Source organism: Crinia signifera, chromosome 3, assembly GCF_055691185.1.
Source record: "Crinia signifera chromosome 3, ASM5569118v1, whole genome shotgun sequence".
Lineage (NCBI taxonomy): Eukaryota > Metazoa > Chordata > Amphibia > Anura > Myobatrachidae > Crinia > Crinia signifera.
In genome coordinates this window covers 14,521,931-14,540,057 of record NC_139219.1, presented here as the reverse complement: position 1 = coordinate 14,540,057, position 18,127 = coordinate 14,521,931, and the positions used below count along the sequence as shown (strand labels likewise).

The window sequence follows — 18,127 nt, the reverse complement described above, 5'->3', positions numbered from 1 at the left end:
CCTACTTCTCATGCGCACCTCAGTCTCCTGTCCTCCTAGCTCTACTAACACCTACTTCTCATGTGCCCCTCAGTCTCCTGTCCTCCTAGCTCTACTTACACCTACTTCTCATGTGCACCTCAGTCTTCTGTCCTCCTAGCTCTACTAACACCTACTTCTCATGTGCCCCTCAGTCTCCTGTCCTCCTAGCTCTACTTACACCTACTTCTCATGTGCACCCCAGTCTCCTGTCCTCCAAGCTCTACTAACACCTACTTCTCATGTGCCCCTCAGTCTCCTGTCCTCCTAGCTCTACTTACACCTACTTCTCATGTGCCCCTCACTCTCCTGTCCTCCTAGCTCTAACACCTACTTCTCATGTGCCCCTTAGTCTCCTGTCCTACTAGCTCTACTTACACCTACTTCTCATGCGCACCTCAGTCTCCTGTCCTCCTAGCTCTCCTTACACCTACTTCTCATGTGCCCTTCAGTCTCCTGTCCTCCTAGCTCTACTTACACCTACTTCTCATGTGCCCCTCACTCTCCTGTCCTCCTAGCTCTAACACCTACTTCTCCTGTGCCCCTCAGTGTCCTGTCCTACTAGCTCTACTAACAACTACTTCTCATGTGCCCATCAGTCTCTTGTCCTCCTAGCTCTATTTCCACCTACTCCTCATGTTCCCTTTAGTCTCCTGTCCTACTAGCTCTACTTACACCTACTTCTCATGTGCCCCTCAGTCTCCTGTCCTCCTAGCTCTACTTACACCTGCTTCTCATCTGCCCCTCAGTCTCCTGTCCTCCTAGCTCTACTTCCACCTACTCCTCATGTTCCCTTTAGTCTCCTGTCCTACTAGCTCTACTTACACCTACTTCTCATGTGCCCCTCAGTCTCCTGTTCTCCTAGCTCTACTTACACCTGCTTCTCATCTGCCCCTCAGTCTCCTGTCCTCCTAGCTCTACTAACACCTACTTCTCATCTGCCCCTCAGTCTCCTGTCCTCCTAGCTCTACTTACACCTACTTCTCATGTGCCCCTCAGTCTCCTGTCCTCCGAGCTCTCCTTACACCTACTTCTCATGTGCCCCTCAGTCTCCTGTCCTCCTAGCTCTCCTTACACCTACTTCTCATGTGCCCCTCAGTCTCCTGTCCTCCTAGCTCTACTTACACCTACTTCTCATGCGCACCTCAGTCTCCTGTCCTCCTAGCTCTCCTTACACCTACTTCTCATGTGCCCCTTAGTCTCCTGTCCTCCTAGCTCTACTTACACCTACTTCTCATGCGCACCTCAGTCTCCTGTCCTCCTAGCTCTCCTTACACCTACTTCTCATGTGCCCCTCAGTCTCCTGTCCTCCTAGCTCTACTTACACCTACTTCTCATGTGCCCCTCAGTCTCCTGTCCTCCTAGCTCTACTTACACCTACTTCTCATGTGCCCCTCAGTGTCCTGTCCTACTAGCTCTACTAACACCTACTTCTCATGTACCCCTCAGTCTCCTGTCCTCCTAGCTCTACTAACACCTACTTCTCATGTACCCCTCAGTCTCCTGTCCTCCTAGCTCTACTAACACCTACTTCTCATGTGCCCATCAGTCTCCTGTCCTCCTAGCTCTCCTTACACCTACTTCTCATGTGCCCCTCAGTCTTCTGTCCTCCTAGCTCTACTTACACCTACTTCTCATGTGCCCCTCAGTCTCCTGTCCTACTAGCTCTACTAACACCAACTTCTCATGTGCCCATCAGTCTCCTGTCCTCCTAGCTCTCCTTGCACCTACTTCTCATGTACCCCTCAGTCTCCTGTCCTCCTAGCTCTACTAACACCTACTTCTCATATGCCCCTCAGTCTCCTGTACTCCTAGCTCTACTAACACCTACTTTTCATGTACCCCTCAGTCTCCTGTCCTCCTAGCTCTACTAACACCTACTTCTCATGTGCACCTCAGTCTCCTGTCCTACTAGCTCTACTTACCCCTACTTCTCATGTGACCATCAGTCTTCTGTCCTCCTAGCTCTACTAACACCTACTTCTCATGTGCCCCTCAGTCTCCTGTCCTCCTAGCTCTACTAACACCTACTTCTCATGTGCCCCTCAGTCTCCTGTCCTCCTAGCTCTACTTACACCTACTTCTCATGTGCCCCTCAGCAGGGCCGGTGTAAGGCTTCTCAGCACCCTAGGCAAAACTTCAACCTACTCCCACCCTCGCCACCAAAAAAAAAAAATCATGTGGTCCTCCAAGCCCCCCCCCGAAGGCCCTCTGCACCCTCCCCTTTGCCACCCAGAGTACAAGGAGGAGGGGGCAGCAATGTAGGGAAGTATGTCTCAAGGGAAAGTATGGAGGTGAGGTCTTAGAAGTTCCACAGTCGCCACTTGCATTAAGTACAAAAGGGATCCTCATAGACATCCTTAATTTTTTTGATTTGCAGACTTGGTGGCACCCCCCCAGATCCAGTTGCCCTAGGCAGATGCCTAAAGCTGCCTAATGGTAGAGCCTGCCCTGCCCCTCAGTCTTCTGTCCTCCTAGCTCTACTGTCACCTACTTCTCATGTGCCCCTCAGTCTTCTGTCCTCCTAGCTCTACTAACACCTACTTCTCATGTGCCCCTCAGTCTTTTGTCCTTCTAGCTCTACTGATACCCACTTATCATGTGCCCCTCAGTCTCCTGTCCTCCTAGCTCTCCTTACACCTACTTCTCATGTGCCCCTCAGTCTCCTGTCCTCCTAGCTCTCCTTACACCTACTTCTCATGTGCCCCTCAGTCTCCTGTCCTCCTGGCTCTACTTACACCTACTTCTCATGTGCCCCTCAGTCTCCTGTCCTCCTGGCTCTACTTACACCTACTTTTTATGTGCCCCTCAGTCTCCTGTCCTCCTCTGTCCTCCATTGTTGTCTTCTCAAATGCCCCACAGTCTCTTATAATACTACTACCTGTACTTCAGTCTGTTTTGTATGTGCCCCTCTGTGTACTTTTCAGCTCTCTCTCTCTCTCTGTGTCTCTCTCAGTGAATGAGCCCCCAGCTTCAGGTCTGTAACGTGGCCCCAGAAGCTGATTCCATGTTCTATGTATTACACATTTGCTTCCTCAAACTTTATTCTACTTCATTTGTTCAGTCCTTTCACAAACTCCCTCCGCTATCTTCTCTTGTATCCTGTATATATCTGATTGTGTATCTTTCTCTTACCAAGTGATCTCTAATGACGCTATATATTTCCTTGTATATGCTGGGTTTTCTTTACACATTTGTTTGCTCTGTCGTTCTTTAAGTATTTCTGTTTCCACCTCTGCTGCTTCTCACTTTCCCTTTACTCTTCTCTGTCCTCCTGTCTCTCAGCGCTGATGAGGATTCTTGCCAGAAGTTTGTTCCATTTATCGGGGTGAGTTCTTGTTGCCCAAAATACTACTGGAATTGTCACTGTATTACACAAATTTGTTGTTCAAAACCATTTCTGTCAGTTTACAGTAAATATACTTTGTGGCATAGGGATGTGGCGCGAGGTTTAATTGTGCATGACACAATCATGCCCCCATCACCGTCATCTAACCACTTCCTGGCGGCTGTCAGATTTCATGGCTGCTCTGGAGCATCTGCCCCACCCTTCCCTTGGCACACGGCAGTGATTGGTGAATGCAGATTCGGGTTGTGGCTGACTAATGTGGTTGCTTGATAAGTTGTATCTCACTTCCTGGATGGCTTGCTGGGCAGGCATGAGATCCTGATACTATTGGGAGCCCAGAGCCCTGCAACTGCTGCAGCCAGGGTCAGAGCTGTCATGAAAAGCTTTGTGTTTAGATTCCCATACATCTCATACAAGTGATTCGTCTATGTCTCTATCTTCCATTATCCCGTTTATGTCTGAATAAATAGCATCACTTTTCCTGTAGTTATCTATACTGTATGTCCAAGAGGTACTGTAGGTGGGATGAGATTATATATGAAATTGTCTGTTACTATTATTGCTGGAACTGTGTCCGGTGAAATGTGTGGTCAGTTTGTTAAATAACAGGTGTTTATTTATCATATATATTCCCAACTTCTTGCATCAGTCACGAATGACATTTAATAATTTAATAGATGTGTTTTTTTTTCGTCTTCATCGAACATATTTGACCCTTTTTGTACATTGACTCTAAAGTTCTGGGTTTGATCAAAACTTTCATTTTCTTAAGTAAGGGGTAAATTTACTAAAATGGGATGCTTCCTATAGCAACCAATCTTTGTAAAATTTAGTGAGTGTCTAAGTCATATGTCTTATGCTTTCTGAGTAGTCCATCACAGTACAATATAAAGACTGTTTGTAATGACCGGCATAGAGGGTGAACACTGCTTTTAATGATTATTATTCAGGCTATATGGCTCAGAGAATTAACTGAACAGTGTTATACCCCTTTTACACCTTAAAGCCGGGTCGCACCTGGGATTTTGTACCCAGCTCCATCCTGGGAGCGATCTGGCTTGTGACCCCTTTTACACTAGAGTCCCCACCTGGTATAATGCCGGGCGGGTGACATCATTGGAGGCGAGTCCTGAGTTGTCGCTGGGAGATGAGAGCATATCCCAGCATCATCAATTGCATTGCAGTGAACAGGTCCCAGGTCGCATCGACTCGGGTTACCCGTTTACACTACACAGCGAGCCGGGTTGAATCTGTGTTCAACCCTGCTTGCTACCTGGGTTGAAATGCCGGATCTCCCGACCCTGGTCAGACCATTTACACCACCTGCAAACCTGGGTTTTTATGCAGTCTCGTGCAAAAAACCCGGATTATTTAGGCTGGTGTAAAAGGGGTATTAGTAACATAATGTGGCCAATAAATTGGCTGGGGGGGGGGTTTGGGCATTCGGCCAGGCGGCGTTATGCTGTTTGCTGAGCAGCGAATGGCCTCTGCTTAGTGAGTCTGAATCAGGCACCTAGTCCATAATATCTCTGGGCAATGTCCTAAAATGTTAGAGCAGGTAATAACCATATAACCGATCTAGTCTACCCTTGGGTATTAGGTTTCATATTATGGCTAGGGGAAGGTTTGGGGTTAGTGATGATAGGGTACGGTATTAGGATGGATGTTTAGGGTGAGGGTTAGGGTACTAGGGTGAAGGTTAGGGTACTAGGGTGAAGGTTAGGGTACTAGGGTGAGGGTTAGGGTAGGGATTGCTGAGCGCTCAGTCTAGTACTCTGCGTCTTTCACAGTCTGTACCGGTCCTCTTTTCCTGACTGGGCTATCGCTCTCAGCTCTGGTGCTCCTGGCCTAGCCTGGTCTGTACCTAACACTAAGATACAGACAAACATGTGCTAGACGTAGCATGGGAGAGAACACCCCCCCCAGGCAGAAGAGAGGCACTGCATGGGTTTTTTAAAGGTGCTAAAAGGATTTATAAGGATTGCGCCGGATTCGGGGTATGTTTCCCAGCTCCGGCATGTAGCCGTAGCAGAGCACAGACTGGCTGTAGAATATTTTGGTTGTCTTTAGATCTGGGCATTGTCTTCATCTGTGTCTTCCTGTAGTGTCAGGTCATTGTACCTTCCTTGTCTCTGTGTAGCTCTAGCACATCCTTTGAAATGACCGTGAGAAGCTGATTGGCTGCTATGGAAAATTTCTCAACTTTATCTCTCTCCAATACTTGATACATCTGCCGGACAGAATCTAGGTTCTGGATATGTAATAACATGGTGGTTTTGGCTGTGTGTCCTTTGTAACTGCCCATATTCTACTAAACCTTGATTAATCTTTGATGAATCGCTTGCTTTCCTCCATCGTATTTGTCTTGTCATATGTGTAAGCGGCATTACTGTGAGGAATTATGTGTATAAGGACATTACTAATGTGCGGTATAATGTTTAAGGGAAATTACTGTGTGGCATTATATCTACAATGGCATTACTAATATGTGGTATAATGTGTAAGGGATATTACTGTGTGGCATTATATGGATAATGGCATTACTAATATGTGGTATAATGTGTAAGGGATATTACTGTGTGGCATTATGTGTATAAGGGTCGCTTTTACTGTGTGGCATTATGTGTATGAGGTACACTATTGTTTTTCGTAAAGTGTATAAAGGGCACTACTGTGTGGTGCATTGTGAATTAGGAGCAATACAGTGTGGTATAAAGTGAATAAGGAGCAAAATGGTGTGGTGTAATGTGAATAAGGAGCAAGGGTGTTAGGGGGCACCAACCAAAATCTAGCTTAGAGTATCAAATTAGCTAGGGCCGGCTCTGCATGCTTGCAGTACATAATGCTCAATTCACTTGATGTGTTCTCTCTGTTTCAGGTTGTAAAAGTCGGGATTGTCGAGCAGCCGCTAGCAGCTTCCGGTGAGCGTACTAATGTGGAATGGGCTGGGACTAATGGGGCCACACATGACACTGGAACTCATTTCTCTGTAGGACATATAGAATATGACACCATATGGGCGGATGGCTACATTAGTGTATGGGATCGCTATTATGTTAGAATCTCTCTGACATCCATTATATATTAGAGACAATAGCAGCTGTGGGGGCTTCTGTGTTTACCTGTCTATTAGACCTTATATATTATGACATTATACTGGAGCTAGGATTTAGGGGGTTATTCTGGATAATTCGCTTGCATGTGAATTCGCAGCCTTGCGAGTCAACCTAACCCCGCCTTGTGAATGGTAGTACGCCGGCCAACCATTTGCAAGGGGCGTTCCTTCGCACTCGATGGATGTTTTGCATAGACATCCATTCGCAGCCTGCGGGGGAACACCCACATCATTCGATGGTCGGCGACCATCGAATGATGTGGAACATGCACGCATATGTAAGGGTGCTCTAAGGCACCGTTACATATGTGTGCACATTCAGAAGGAAGTGGGCGGGCAGCTGACATCCGGTGATGTCAGCGCCCGCTAGCAATTCGCAGAAGAACGGCCAACATATATAAGTAGGCTTACAGTACTTTCATCTGCAAAGAGAGGTTGTGCAAGCATGGGGATTCGGGCGGCAGGGTGGACGTGCATTCGGCGGGTGGAGTTTACATGTTCACTAGGCAGCGAATGTACGCAGCCTAGCAAGCAGGTCTAATGGGGCCCATAGAACAGTATTTGTTTGAAGTGACTGCATGTTACTGCACCAGGGTTCCCCATTGTGTCCCAGCGGCTGCACTTCAGTCCCTGTACGTATTGATTAATTGCAGCTCACGTTTCCTCTCTTTCTCCACAGTGGACTCTGATGAAGCGTCCGTGTGCAGTCCATCCCTCCTGAGCTCCTCCTCCTCTCCCGGAGTGAACACTTCCAAGGAGCCCCCCTGCACTCCTCCCCCATCCCCCTCAGTCACCAGTGGCCTGTCCAATGCCGGGTAAGATCCACAGAGCATAACGTGGGTCACAGCGTTACAGTGAGGAGTCACTAATACCGTCATGTAGGAGGGAGGGTGTTCTCTTGTGTTGGGTGTAATGATTATTATTACATTAGTCATAGAGGCCGCTCTTCCTATCGTCATACAGTACCAGTGACTTATTCCTGCTGCTATAGATGTCTGATGCAGAAGTGTTTCCAGGCTGTAAGGAATAAGTCACATTTATTATTAGGTCTGACACAATGTTTCCTCCAGCTGAGTGATCTGGAATAGTAAGATCATGTAATGAGGACTCCACCCTGACGGATTCCATCCCCAGACTGCAGGATTTGTACACGCAGGTTGGATATTCAACCTTTTCTTCTCCAGATTATTCAGTCTGGAGGGAACACAGATCTCTGCTGCGCCTGCAGAGCTTTAGAGTGTGAGTTTCTGTGGTTAGTTATTCCAAATAAGGAGGTCTTTGGGCTTTAGGTCACAGGTTCTCAAAGTCGGTCCTCAGGACCCCACACAGTGCATGTTTTCCAGGTCTCCTCAAAGAATTGCAAGTGAAATAATTAGCTCCACCTGTGGGTCTTTTAAAATGTGTCAGTCAGTAATGAGTGCACCTGCTGGGGGATCTGAAACATGAACTGTGTGGGGCCCTGAAGACCGAGTTTGAGCGCCACTGGTTTAGGCTTTATGTGATCTCAGGGGATAATTCAGGTTGGATTGCATAAGCGACCAAACCCACAGCTTCCCTGATGCTCGTGTGTAGAATGGGTCCTGCAAATGCAGCACAGAATAGCGAATGCCTCTACCCTATTGACAGGCAGAGGTGTTCAAGGGGGGGGTCGGGACAGGACAGGGGCAAATGCATGTGATATGCGATCCTTACTGAGTCAGATGCTCTGTGTGTACTATCTAGGTCCAGTGTGTACTATCTGTGCCCAGTGTGTACTATCTGTGCCCAGTGTGTACTATCTGTGCCCAGTGTGTACTATCTGTGCCCAGTGTGTACTATCTGTGCCCAGTGTGTACTATCTGTGCCCAGTGTGTACTATCTGTGCCCAGTGTGTACTATCTGTGCCCAGTGTGTACTATCTGTGCCCAGTGTGTACTATCTGTGCCCAGTGTGTACTATCTGGGTCCAGTGTGTACTATCTGGGTCCAGTGTGTACTATCTGTGCCCAGTGTGTACTATCTGGGTCCAGTGTGTACTATCTGGGTCCAGTGTGTACTATCTGGGTCCAGTGTGTAATATCTGGGTCCAGTGTGTAATATCTGTGCCCAGTGTGTACTATCTGGGTCCAGTGTGTAATATCTAGGTCCATAGATCTCTCTCTCTCTCATATATATATGTTGCTATCTCACTCCTCTCTCTGACATCCATCCCGCTGTCTCTCTCTCTGACATCCATCCCGCTGTCTCTCTCTCTGACATCCATCATGCTGTCTCTCTCTCTCTGACATCCATCCCGCTGTCTCTCTCTCTCTGACATCCATCCCGCTGTCTCTCTCTCTCTCTGACATCCATCCCGCTGTCTCTCTCTCTCTGACATCCATCCTGCTGTCTCTCTCTCTCTGACATCCATCCCGCTGTCTCTCTCTCTCTCTCTGACATCCATCCCGCTGTCTCTCTCTCTCTGACATCCATCCCGCTGTCTCTCTCTCTCTCTGACATCCATCCTGCTGTCTCTCTCTCTCTGACATCCATCCCGCTGTCTCTCTCCCTGACATCCATCCCGCTGTCTCTCTCCCTGACATCCATCCCGCTGTCTCTCTCCCTGACATCCATCCCGCTGTCTCTCTCCCTGACATCCATCCCGCTGTCTCTCTCCCTGACATCCATCCCGCTGTCTCTCTCTCTGACATCCATCCCGCTGTCTCTCTCCCTGACATCCATCCCGCTGTCTCTCTCTCTGACATCCATCCCGCTGTCTCTCTCTCTGACATCCATCCCGCTGTCTCTCTCTCTGACATCCATCATGCTGTCTCTCTCTCTCTGACATCCATCCCGCTGTCTCTCTCTCTCTGACATCCATCCCGCTGTCTCTCTCTCTCTCTCTGACATCCATCCCGCTGTCTCTCTCTCTCTGACATCCATCCTGCTGTCTCTCTCTCTCTGACATCCATCCCGCTGTCTCTCTCTCTCTCTCTGACATCCATCCCGCTGTCTCTCTCTCTCTCTGACATCCATCCTGCTGTCTCTCTCTCTCTGACATCCATCCCGCTGTCTCTCTCTCTGACATCCATCCCGCTGTCTCTCTCCCTGACATCCATCCATCCCGCTGTCTCTCTCCCTGACATCCATCCCGCTGTCTCTCTCCCTGACATCCATCCCGCTGTCTCTCTCTCTGACATCCATCCCGCTGTCTCTCTCCCTGACATCCATCCCGCTGTCTCTCTCTCTGACATCCATCCCGCTGTCTCTCTCTCTGACATCCATCCCGCTGTCTCTCTCTCTGACATCCATCCCGCTGTCTCTCTCTCTGACATCCATCCCGCTGTCTCTCTCTCTGACATCCATCCCGCTGTCTCTCTCTCTCTCTGACATCCATCCCGCTGTCTCTCTCTCTGACATCCATCCCGCTGTCTCTCTCTCTCTGACATCCATCCCGCTGTCTCTCTCTCTGACATCCATCCCGCTGTCTCTCTCCCTGACATCCATCCCGCTGTCTCTCTCCCTGACATCCATCCCGCTGTCTCTCTCCCTGACATCCATCCCGCTGTCTCTCTCTCTGACATCCATCCCGCTGTCTCTCTCCCTGACATCCATCCCGCTGTCTCTCTCTCTGACATCCATCCCGCTGTCTCTCTCTCTGACATCCATCCCGCTGTCTCTCTCTCTGACATCCATCATGCTGTCTCTCTCTCTCTGACATCCATCCCGCTGTCTCTCTCTCTCTGACATCCATCCCGCTGTCTCTCTCTCTCTCTCTGACATCCATCCCGCTGTCTCTCTCTCTCTGACATCCATCCTGCTGTCTCTCTCTCTCTGACATCCATCCCGCTGTCTCTCTCTCTCTCTCTGACATCCATCCCGCTGTCTCTCTCTCTCTCTGACATCCATCCTGCTGTCTCTCTCTCTCTGACATCCATCCCGCTGTCTCTCTCTCTGACATCCATCCCGCTGTCTCTCTCCCTGACATCCATCCATCCCGCTGTCTCTCTCCCTGACATCCATCCCGCTGTCTCTCTCCCTGACATCCATCCCGCTGTCTCTCTCCCTGACATCCATCCCGCTGTCTCTCTCTCTGACATCCATCCCGCTGTCTCTCTCCCTGACATCCATCCCGCTGTCTCTCTCTCTGACATCCATCCCGCTGTCTCTCTCTCTGACATCCATCCCGCTGTCTCTCTCTCTGACATCCATCCCGCTGTCTCTCTCTCTGACATCCATCCCGCTGTCTCTCTCTCTGACATCCATCCCGCTGTCTCTCTCTCTGACATCCATCCCGCTGTCTCTCTCTCTGACATCCATCCCGCTGTCTCTCTCTCTCTCTGACATCCATCCCGCTGTCTCTCTCTCTGACATCCATCCCGCTGTCTCTCTCTCTCTCTGACATCCATCCCGCTGTCTCTCTCTCTCTCTGACATCCATCCCGCTGTCTCTCTCTCTCTCTGACATCCATCCCGCTGTCTCTCTCTCTCTCTGACATCCATCCCGCTGTCTCTCTCTCTGACATCCATCCCGCTGTCTCTCTCTCTCTCTGACATCCATCCCGCTGTCTCTCTGACATCCATCCCGCTGTCTCTCCCTGACATCCATCCCGCTGTCTCTCTCTCTGACATCCATCCCGCTGTCTCTCTCCCTGACATCCATCCCGCTGTCTCTCTCCCTGACATCCATCCCGCTGTCTCTCTCTCTGACATCCATCCCGCTGTCTCTCTCTCTGACATCCATCCCGCTGTCTCTCTCTGACATCCATCCCGCTGTCTCTCTGTCTGACATCCATCCCGCTGTCTCTCTCTCTCTCTGACATCCATCCCGCTGTCTCTCTCCCTGACATCCATCCCGCTGTCTCTCTCTCTGACATCCATCCCGCTGTCTCTCTCTCTCTGACATCCATCCCGCTGTCTCTCTCTCTCTGACATCCATCCCGCTGTCTCTCTCTCTGACATCCATCCCGCTGTCTCTCTCTCTGACATCCATCCCGCTGTCTCTCTCTCTGACATCCATCCCGCTGTTTCTCTCCCTGACATCCATCCCGCTGTCTCTCTCTGACATCCATCCCGCTGTCTCTCTCTGACATCCATCCCGCTGTCTCTCTCTGACATCCATCCCGCTGTCTCTCTCTGACATCCATCCCGCTGTCTCTCTCCCTGACATCCATCCCGCTGTCTCTCTCCCTGACATCCATCCCGCTGTCTCTCTCCCTGACATCCATCCCGCTGTCTCTCTCCCTGACATCCATCCCGCTGTCTCTCTCCCTGACATCCATCCCGCTGTCTCTCTCCCTGACATCCATCCCGCTGTCTCTCTCCCTGACATCCATCCCGCTGTCTCTCTCCCTGACATCCATCCCGCTGTCTCTCTCCCTGACATCCATCCCGCTGTCTCTCTCCCTGACATCCATCCCGCTGTCTCTCTCCATGACATCCATCCCGCTGTCTCTCTCTCTGACATCCATCCCGCTGTCTCTCTCCCTGACATCCATCCCGCTGTCTCTCTCCCTGACATCCATCCCGCTGTCTCTCTCCCTGACATCCATCCCGCTGTCTCTCTCCCTGACATCCATCCCGCTGTCTCTCTCCCTGACATCCATCCCGCTGTCTCTCTCCCTGACATCCATCCCGCTGTCTCTCTCCCTGACATCCATCCCGCTGTCTCTCTCCCTGACATCCATGCCGCTGTCTCTCTCCCTGACATCCATCCCGCTGTCTCTCTCCCTGACATCCATCCCGCTGTCTCTCTCCCTGACATCCATCCCGCTGTCTCTCTCCCTGACATCCATCCCGCTGTCTCTCTCCCTGACGTCCATCCCGCTGTCTCTCTCCCTGACGTCCATCCCGCTGTCTCTCTCCCTGACGTCCATCCCGCTGTCTCTCTCCCTGACGTCCATCCCGCTGTCTCTCTCCCTGACGTCCATCCCGCTGTCTCTCTCCCTGACGTCCATCCCGCTGTCTCTCTCCCTGACGTCCATCCCGCTGTCTCTCTCCCTGACGTCCATCCCGCTGTCTCTCTCCCTGACGTCCATCCCGCTGTCTCTCTCCCTGACGTCCATCCCGCTGTCTCTCTCCCTGACGTCCATCCCGCTGTCTCTCTCCCTGACGTCCATCCCGCTGTCTCTCTCCCTGACGTCCATCCCGCTGTCTCTCTCCATGACGTCCATCCCGCTGTCTCTCTCCCTGACGTCCATCCCGCTGTCTCTCTCCCTGACGTCCATCCCGCTGTCTCTCTCCCTGACGTCCATCCCGCTGTCTCTCTCTCTGACGTCCATCCCGTTGTCTCTCTCCCTGACGTCCATCCCGTTGTCTCTCTCCCTGACGTCCATCCCGTTGTCTCTCTCCCTGACGTCCATCCCGTTGTCTCTCTCCCTGACGTCCATCCCGCTGTCTCTCTCCCTGACGTCCATCCCGCTGTCTCTCTCCCTGACGTCCATCCCGCTGTCTCTCTACCTGACGTCCATCCCGCTGTCTCTCTCCCTGACGTCCATCCCGCTGTCTCTCTCCCTGACGTCCATCCCGCTGTCTCTCTCTCTCCCTGACGTCCATCCCGCTGTCTCTCTCTCTCCCTGACGTCCATCCCGCTGTCTCTCTCTCTCCCTGACATCCATCCTGTCTCTCTCTCTCTCTGGCATCCATCCTGCTGTCTCTCTCCCTGACATCCATTCTGTGTCTCTCTCTCTCTGATATCCATCCTGCTGTCTCTCTCCCTGACATCCATCCTGCTGTCTCTCTCCCTGACATCCATCCCGCTGTCTCTCTCCCTGATATCCATCCCGCTGTCTCTCTCCCTGACATCCATCCCGCTGTCTCTCTCTCTCTCTCTCTCTCTCTGACATCCATCCCGCTGTCTCTCTCTCTCTCTTTCTTTGACATCCATCCTACTGTCTCGGTTACCCATCCCACTACTTACCTCTGTCTCCCCACTTCCTTTGGCTCTAGGACTTTGCTGGCAGGTGTGGAAGTGATGGGTCTGCAGGTAGATTACTGGCAGTGGCCAGAGCGCAGGAAGGATGGGGATCGGAGAGACACCGCCACTAAGAACACAATGAGGAGCAATTTCCGTTCCCTGCAGGTCAGCCGCCTGCCACCGCCTGGAGAGAACAACCTGCCCCTGTGCATGACTATGACTATAGTCACTCAGGAGAAAAACAAGAAAGGTGAGAAGCGCTGACCAATGGCATCTGCCCATGTTCTAGAACCCAATATCCATCAGTAGCCACAGGCTGCTATTCCCTACATGCATTTAGTGATCATGTATAACACACCTGCCATGTTCCCTCCACATTACCCGCCTTCTGGGGTTTGTAAGGTGGGTGGTCAGAGTTACTATTATCCATGGAAGTACCTGTGCCTCCCTGTTACCCATTGTAACCTTGGTGTGTCATTTTACATATCAGTAGATGAACGGCTTTCCCGGCGATGATGCGGGAGCGCGCAGCAGCGCTCACCGATCATCGCCGGGCAATACACACTGGGCGGCTTTGGAGCTGAAAGCCGCTCAAACATGCTGTTTTGAGCGGCTTTCATCTCAAAGTCGCCCAGTGTGTATGGGCCTTAAGTCTCATCTACTGAACAGTAATAGATTGGGTGAGTTCCACCTTAAGGATGTACCAAGCTGCATCAATGCTTGATAGACTCTTCCCCATAACTAATGATGTTCTTTCCTAGTCATGTTCCTCACTAAGAAGCCCAAAGAGAAGGAACCCGAGTCTCGTAGTCAGGTGATTGAAGGAATCAGTCGTCTGATATGCACCGCCAAGAACCAAAACACCATGCTGAGAGGTAAGAGGGGCCCTGTCATAGCTCTATACATGATCTCATGTCCTGGGATATTAATGACTAAACGTTGAGGCCCTCAGCTCTATACGTGACTTCACTCTCACTGACGTTCACAAAAACACAAAGTTCCACCAAGCACCAGGGTCAGCTTTGACACCTACATGTAAAATACTGTTGAAGATGGCCATACAGACCAAGAGTGGTCATCTTCTGACCACATTTATCATCATGCCGGAGTGATACATCCCAAACCCTGACAGTGCAAGTAACGAGTACTGTGTTCTAGTGGTTATGGTCACCACTGCCTGGTATTGTGATATGACCTTGCTGTAAAGTTCTGTTTGACTTAATATCCCACAAACGCCTTATCTTCCTTGCAGTTACCATAGACGGCGTGGAGTGGAATGACGTCAAGTTCTTTCAGCTGGCGGCACAATGGCCGACTCACGTCAAGCAGTTCCCTGTGGGCATCTTTGGTCACGTGAAGATGTGATGTCACTGTGATGTCATCATTAGATAAACACTTTCTGTAAATGGACCACTCTGTATTTTCCTTTCCGAGTCAGTAACGTCAGGTAGATCATTCACTTTGTCCCACAAGATCCTTTGTGTCAGTGTGGTACCCCTGCCCTTGTCCACCTTCCTTCTAAGGCAATCTGGAAGGCGACGTGTATAATTGAGATGAGTATAGCTCACCATGATCAGTAATAGCAATGAATCAGTGAGTCCTCCTGAAAAGTGTTACATTGAAATAAATGCAATTGAAGTATTTGTTCATTGACAATGGATTTGTAAATTGGGGGAAATAATGAGTATTTTGTGGTGAAAAGGATAAAATGAGTTGGTCGGTCGTAGTGCCTCTCTTGGCCTATGAGGTCATTGATTTCATCCCTGGTAAGTAACAAACTGTATTAAAGCCAGAACTCCGTTATGTCATTAACCCCTTTGAGTGCCAACATAGGAGATGTGCAAAATATCCACTAAAAATGCCAGGGGTCGGAATCGAGGGATATGAATCACTTTAGTTATCCAGCAAATGATCTGAAGACGATTAACTGAAGTTTTGTTTGACATTGCGTCAAAAAAAGAACAGTCGTGAGCAAAGCCGACATTTTTAGCAGATATTTTGCACATCAGTCACAGCAATATTGGTGCTCATAGGGTTAACCGCAGACTGAAATAGAAAATGTATGTGATAGACCCATGTGCCGACAGGTCATCTCTGTATAGTGGGTCTCGGAGGTCCCAGTAATCAAGGTTCAAGTAAAGATAGAAATAGATGACGTTGATTACAATTTAAGGGAATGTCAATGATGGTCCTTAGGGTAATACGTTCGCTTCCTGCTGCCCCGGAGAGACAGTGGGGGCTTCCGCAATGCGAGGAGCTGGTGGACGGAAGAGGATGGGGTGGAGTAGAGAAACAGGTTGATCCCAGTGATAGGCTCCATAGTGAGGCCTGGGGCGCACCTTAGTAGGAAGGAGACAGCTGGAGGAGGTGATTGTTAGTCGGCTGGATTAGGGATTATATAGTGGGAAAATAGGAAAATAGAAACCATGGGCCCGATTCAGACCTAATAACAAGTGTCCAAAAATCGCAGATCGCGATTTTCAGACTTTGCGCATGCATGCACACGCCAGTGCGCAGACACTTAAACTGCGATCGCCTGGTGATTGCAGTTAAAGTTACAATGGGGTCATAAATGCAGTATTGCGTGGGTGGGATGTGGCATTTTCTAGGAGCAGCATGAAATTCGCAGGCACATCCAGGCTGCTGCAGGGGGGACTTTTGTGGCTGCAGTAGGTCTCATGCAGCAGCTGTGACCCAACGCATAGCCTACTTTATTCTCATAATCTCCCCTTGTGCAGTGCACAGTATATGTTACATGAACACATTAATCTCTGTATCTGTGTTCCTGGCCCTATGGCTTTGTCGCAACATGAGTACAGAACAGTATGAGGCAGCGCACCCCCTCGGGTGTCAAGGCTCCCAATAAGCGGCAGGAAAAGTTAAAGCCTGGGGGGGGGGGGGGGGTACGGCTGAGAGCTGCGCCTTGTGTCCTTGCTGTACAACAATGTGTAACATCAGGCTATGTATAAAGTCACAAACATAACAAAACAAATACCCCTCGCTCAGTTTTACCCAGACTGTTCATGGTACCAGCTGCGTAGCAATATTAATACCATATATGTATAGCAGTTAAAAGTCCATAAAAATGACGGCTTCTGCAATGTACTTTCACTTTAAACTGTGACAGGTTTTACTTTCACTTTGAGCTGTGACAGTTTTTAGCCCACAAACTCTCCACCCCCAGTCCCTATCTGCTCCTACCTCCCATCTCGGTCTTCACAGCTCCCTCTCTCTCCATATCCAGCAAGTTTGAGACAGAACAGTGTTCCTGCAAAACTTGCTTTTACTTTGTGTTATAGCATCTTTTAGAGCACAAAGGAGTAATTTGGTCCTTCGAGTGGCCTCTAATAGTCGCTGGCGGGGAGGAGTATTTAGGGAGGGAATCCATGGGACGATAACAGAACATACACAGGTGGAGTGGCCCAACGCTGTGAGACAATTGTGCTGACCACTGTGCTTCTGTTCCACCCATGATGAAAGTCTCATCACTCTCTTTGAGAGGTCTGCAAATTGACATCTGATCTTAAAATATCAGACTGTACTTCGTAAATGGGTCATCAGGAAGAGAGTAGGGATCACTGCAGGAGGTGTCATCGGGAATAGAGTATGGATGACGGTAGGAGGTGACATCAGGAAGAGGGTACAGATGACTGTAGGAGGTGCCATCGGGAATAGAGTAGGGATCACTGCAGGAGGTGTCATCGGGAAGAGAGTATGGATGACGGTAGGAGGTGACATCAGGAAGAGGGTAGGGATCACTGCAGGAGGTGCCATCGGGAATAGAGTAGGGATCACTGCAGGAGGTGTCATCGGGAAGAGAGTACGGATGACGGTAGGAGGTGACATCAGTAAGAGGGTACAGATGACTGTAGGAGATGCCAACGGGAATAGAGTAGGGATCACTGCAGGAGGTGCCATCGGGAATAGAGTAGGGATCACTGTAGGAGGTGTAATCAGGAAGAGAGTAGGGATCACTGTAGGATGTGTCATCGGGAAGAGTAGGGATCACTGTAGGATGTGTCATCGGGAAGAGAGTAGGGATCACTGTAGGATGTATAATCAGAAAGAGAGTAGGGATCACTGTAGGATGTGTCAATAGGAAGAGAGTAGGGATCACTGTAGGATGTGTCAATAGGAAGAGAGTAGGGATCACTGTAGGAGGTGACATCGGGAAGAGAGTAGGAATCACTGTAGGAGGTGTCATTAGGAAGAGAGTAGGGATCACTGTAGGAGGTGTCATCAGGAAGAGAGTAGGGATTACTGTAGGAGGTGTCATCCGGAAAAGAGTAGGGATCACTGTAGGATGTGTCAATAGGAAGAGAGTAGGGATCACTGTAGGAGGTGACATCGGGAAGAGAGTAGGGATCACTGTAGGAGGTGTCATCCGGAAGAGAGTAGGGATCACTGTAGGAGGTGTCAATAAGAAGAGAGTAGGGATCACTGTAGGAGGTGACATCGGGAAGAGAGTAGGGATCACTGTAGGAGGTGTCATCCGGAAGAATAGGCACTAACCGTGTGTAACTGATATCAGACCACTCTCAAAGATCACTAAGCCCTGACCGAATTGCTGGTTTACTGAATGTGCTGGCCTCTTATTAACAAACCAGCCTTGGCATCTGCAGACTCATATTAAACTTATAAAGGGTCCAAATATTTACAAGAGCCACTGGCCCCAGGCTTCAGTCATCTGTGACAGCTGAGCATTGATCACTTCACATCATTTATTTTATGTTCTGTTCTGTTTATTTCAATAAAAATGAATTCAGAATCTTA

The 18,127-nt window shown here is 49.8% G+C and overlaps 1 protein-coding gene across 2 annotated transcripts in view; it reads left to right on the top strand.

The window, feature by feature from the left end:
* Positions 1-18,127, top strand: part of LOC146063174 (phosphofurin acidic cluster sorting protein 2-like) — a 130,229-nt gene extending 112,102 nt beyond the window's left edge. For both annotated transcript variants that reach the window (XM_083175302.1, XM_083175301.1), the window contains 6 exons: positions 3,304-3,346; positions 6,246-6,288; positions 7,162-7,297; positions 13,387-13,604; positions 14,116-14,229; positions 14,607-18,127. In XM_083175302.1, coding sequence (XP_083031428.1) covers positions 3,304-3,346; positions 6,246-6,288; positions 7,162-7,297; positions 13,387-13,604; positions 14,116-14,229; positions 14,607-14,719 — 667 coding nt within the window. In that variant the 3' untranslated portion in view covers positions 14,720-18,127. The remainder of the gene's footprint in view (positions 1-3,303; positions 3,347-6,245; positions 6,289-7,161; positions 7,298-13,386; positions 13,605-14,115; positions 14,230-14,606) is intronic.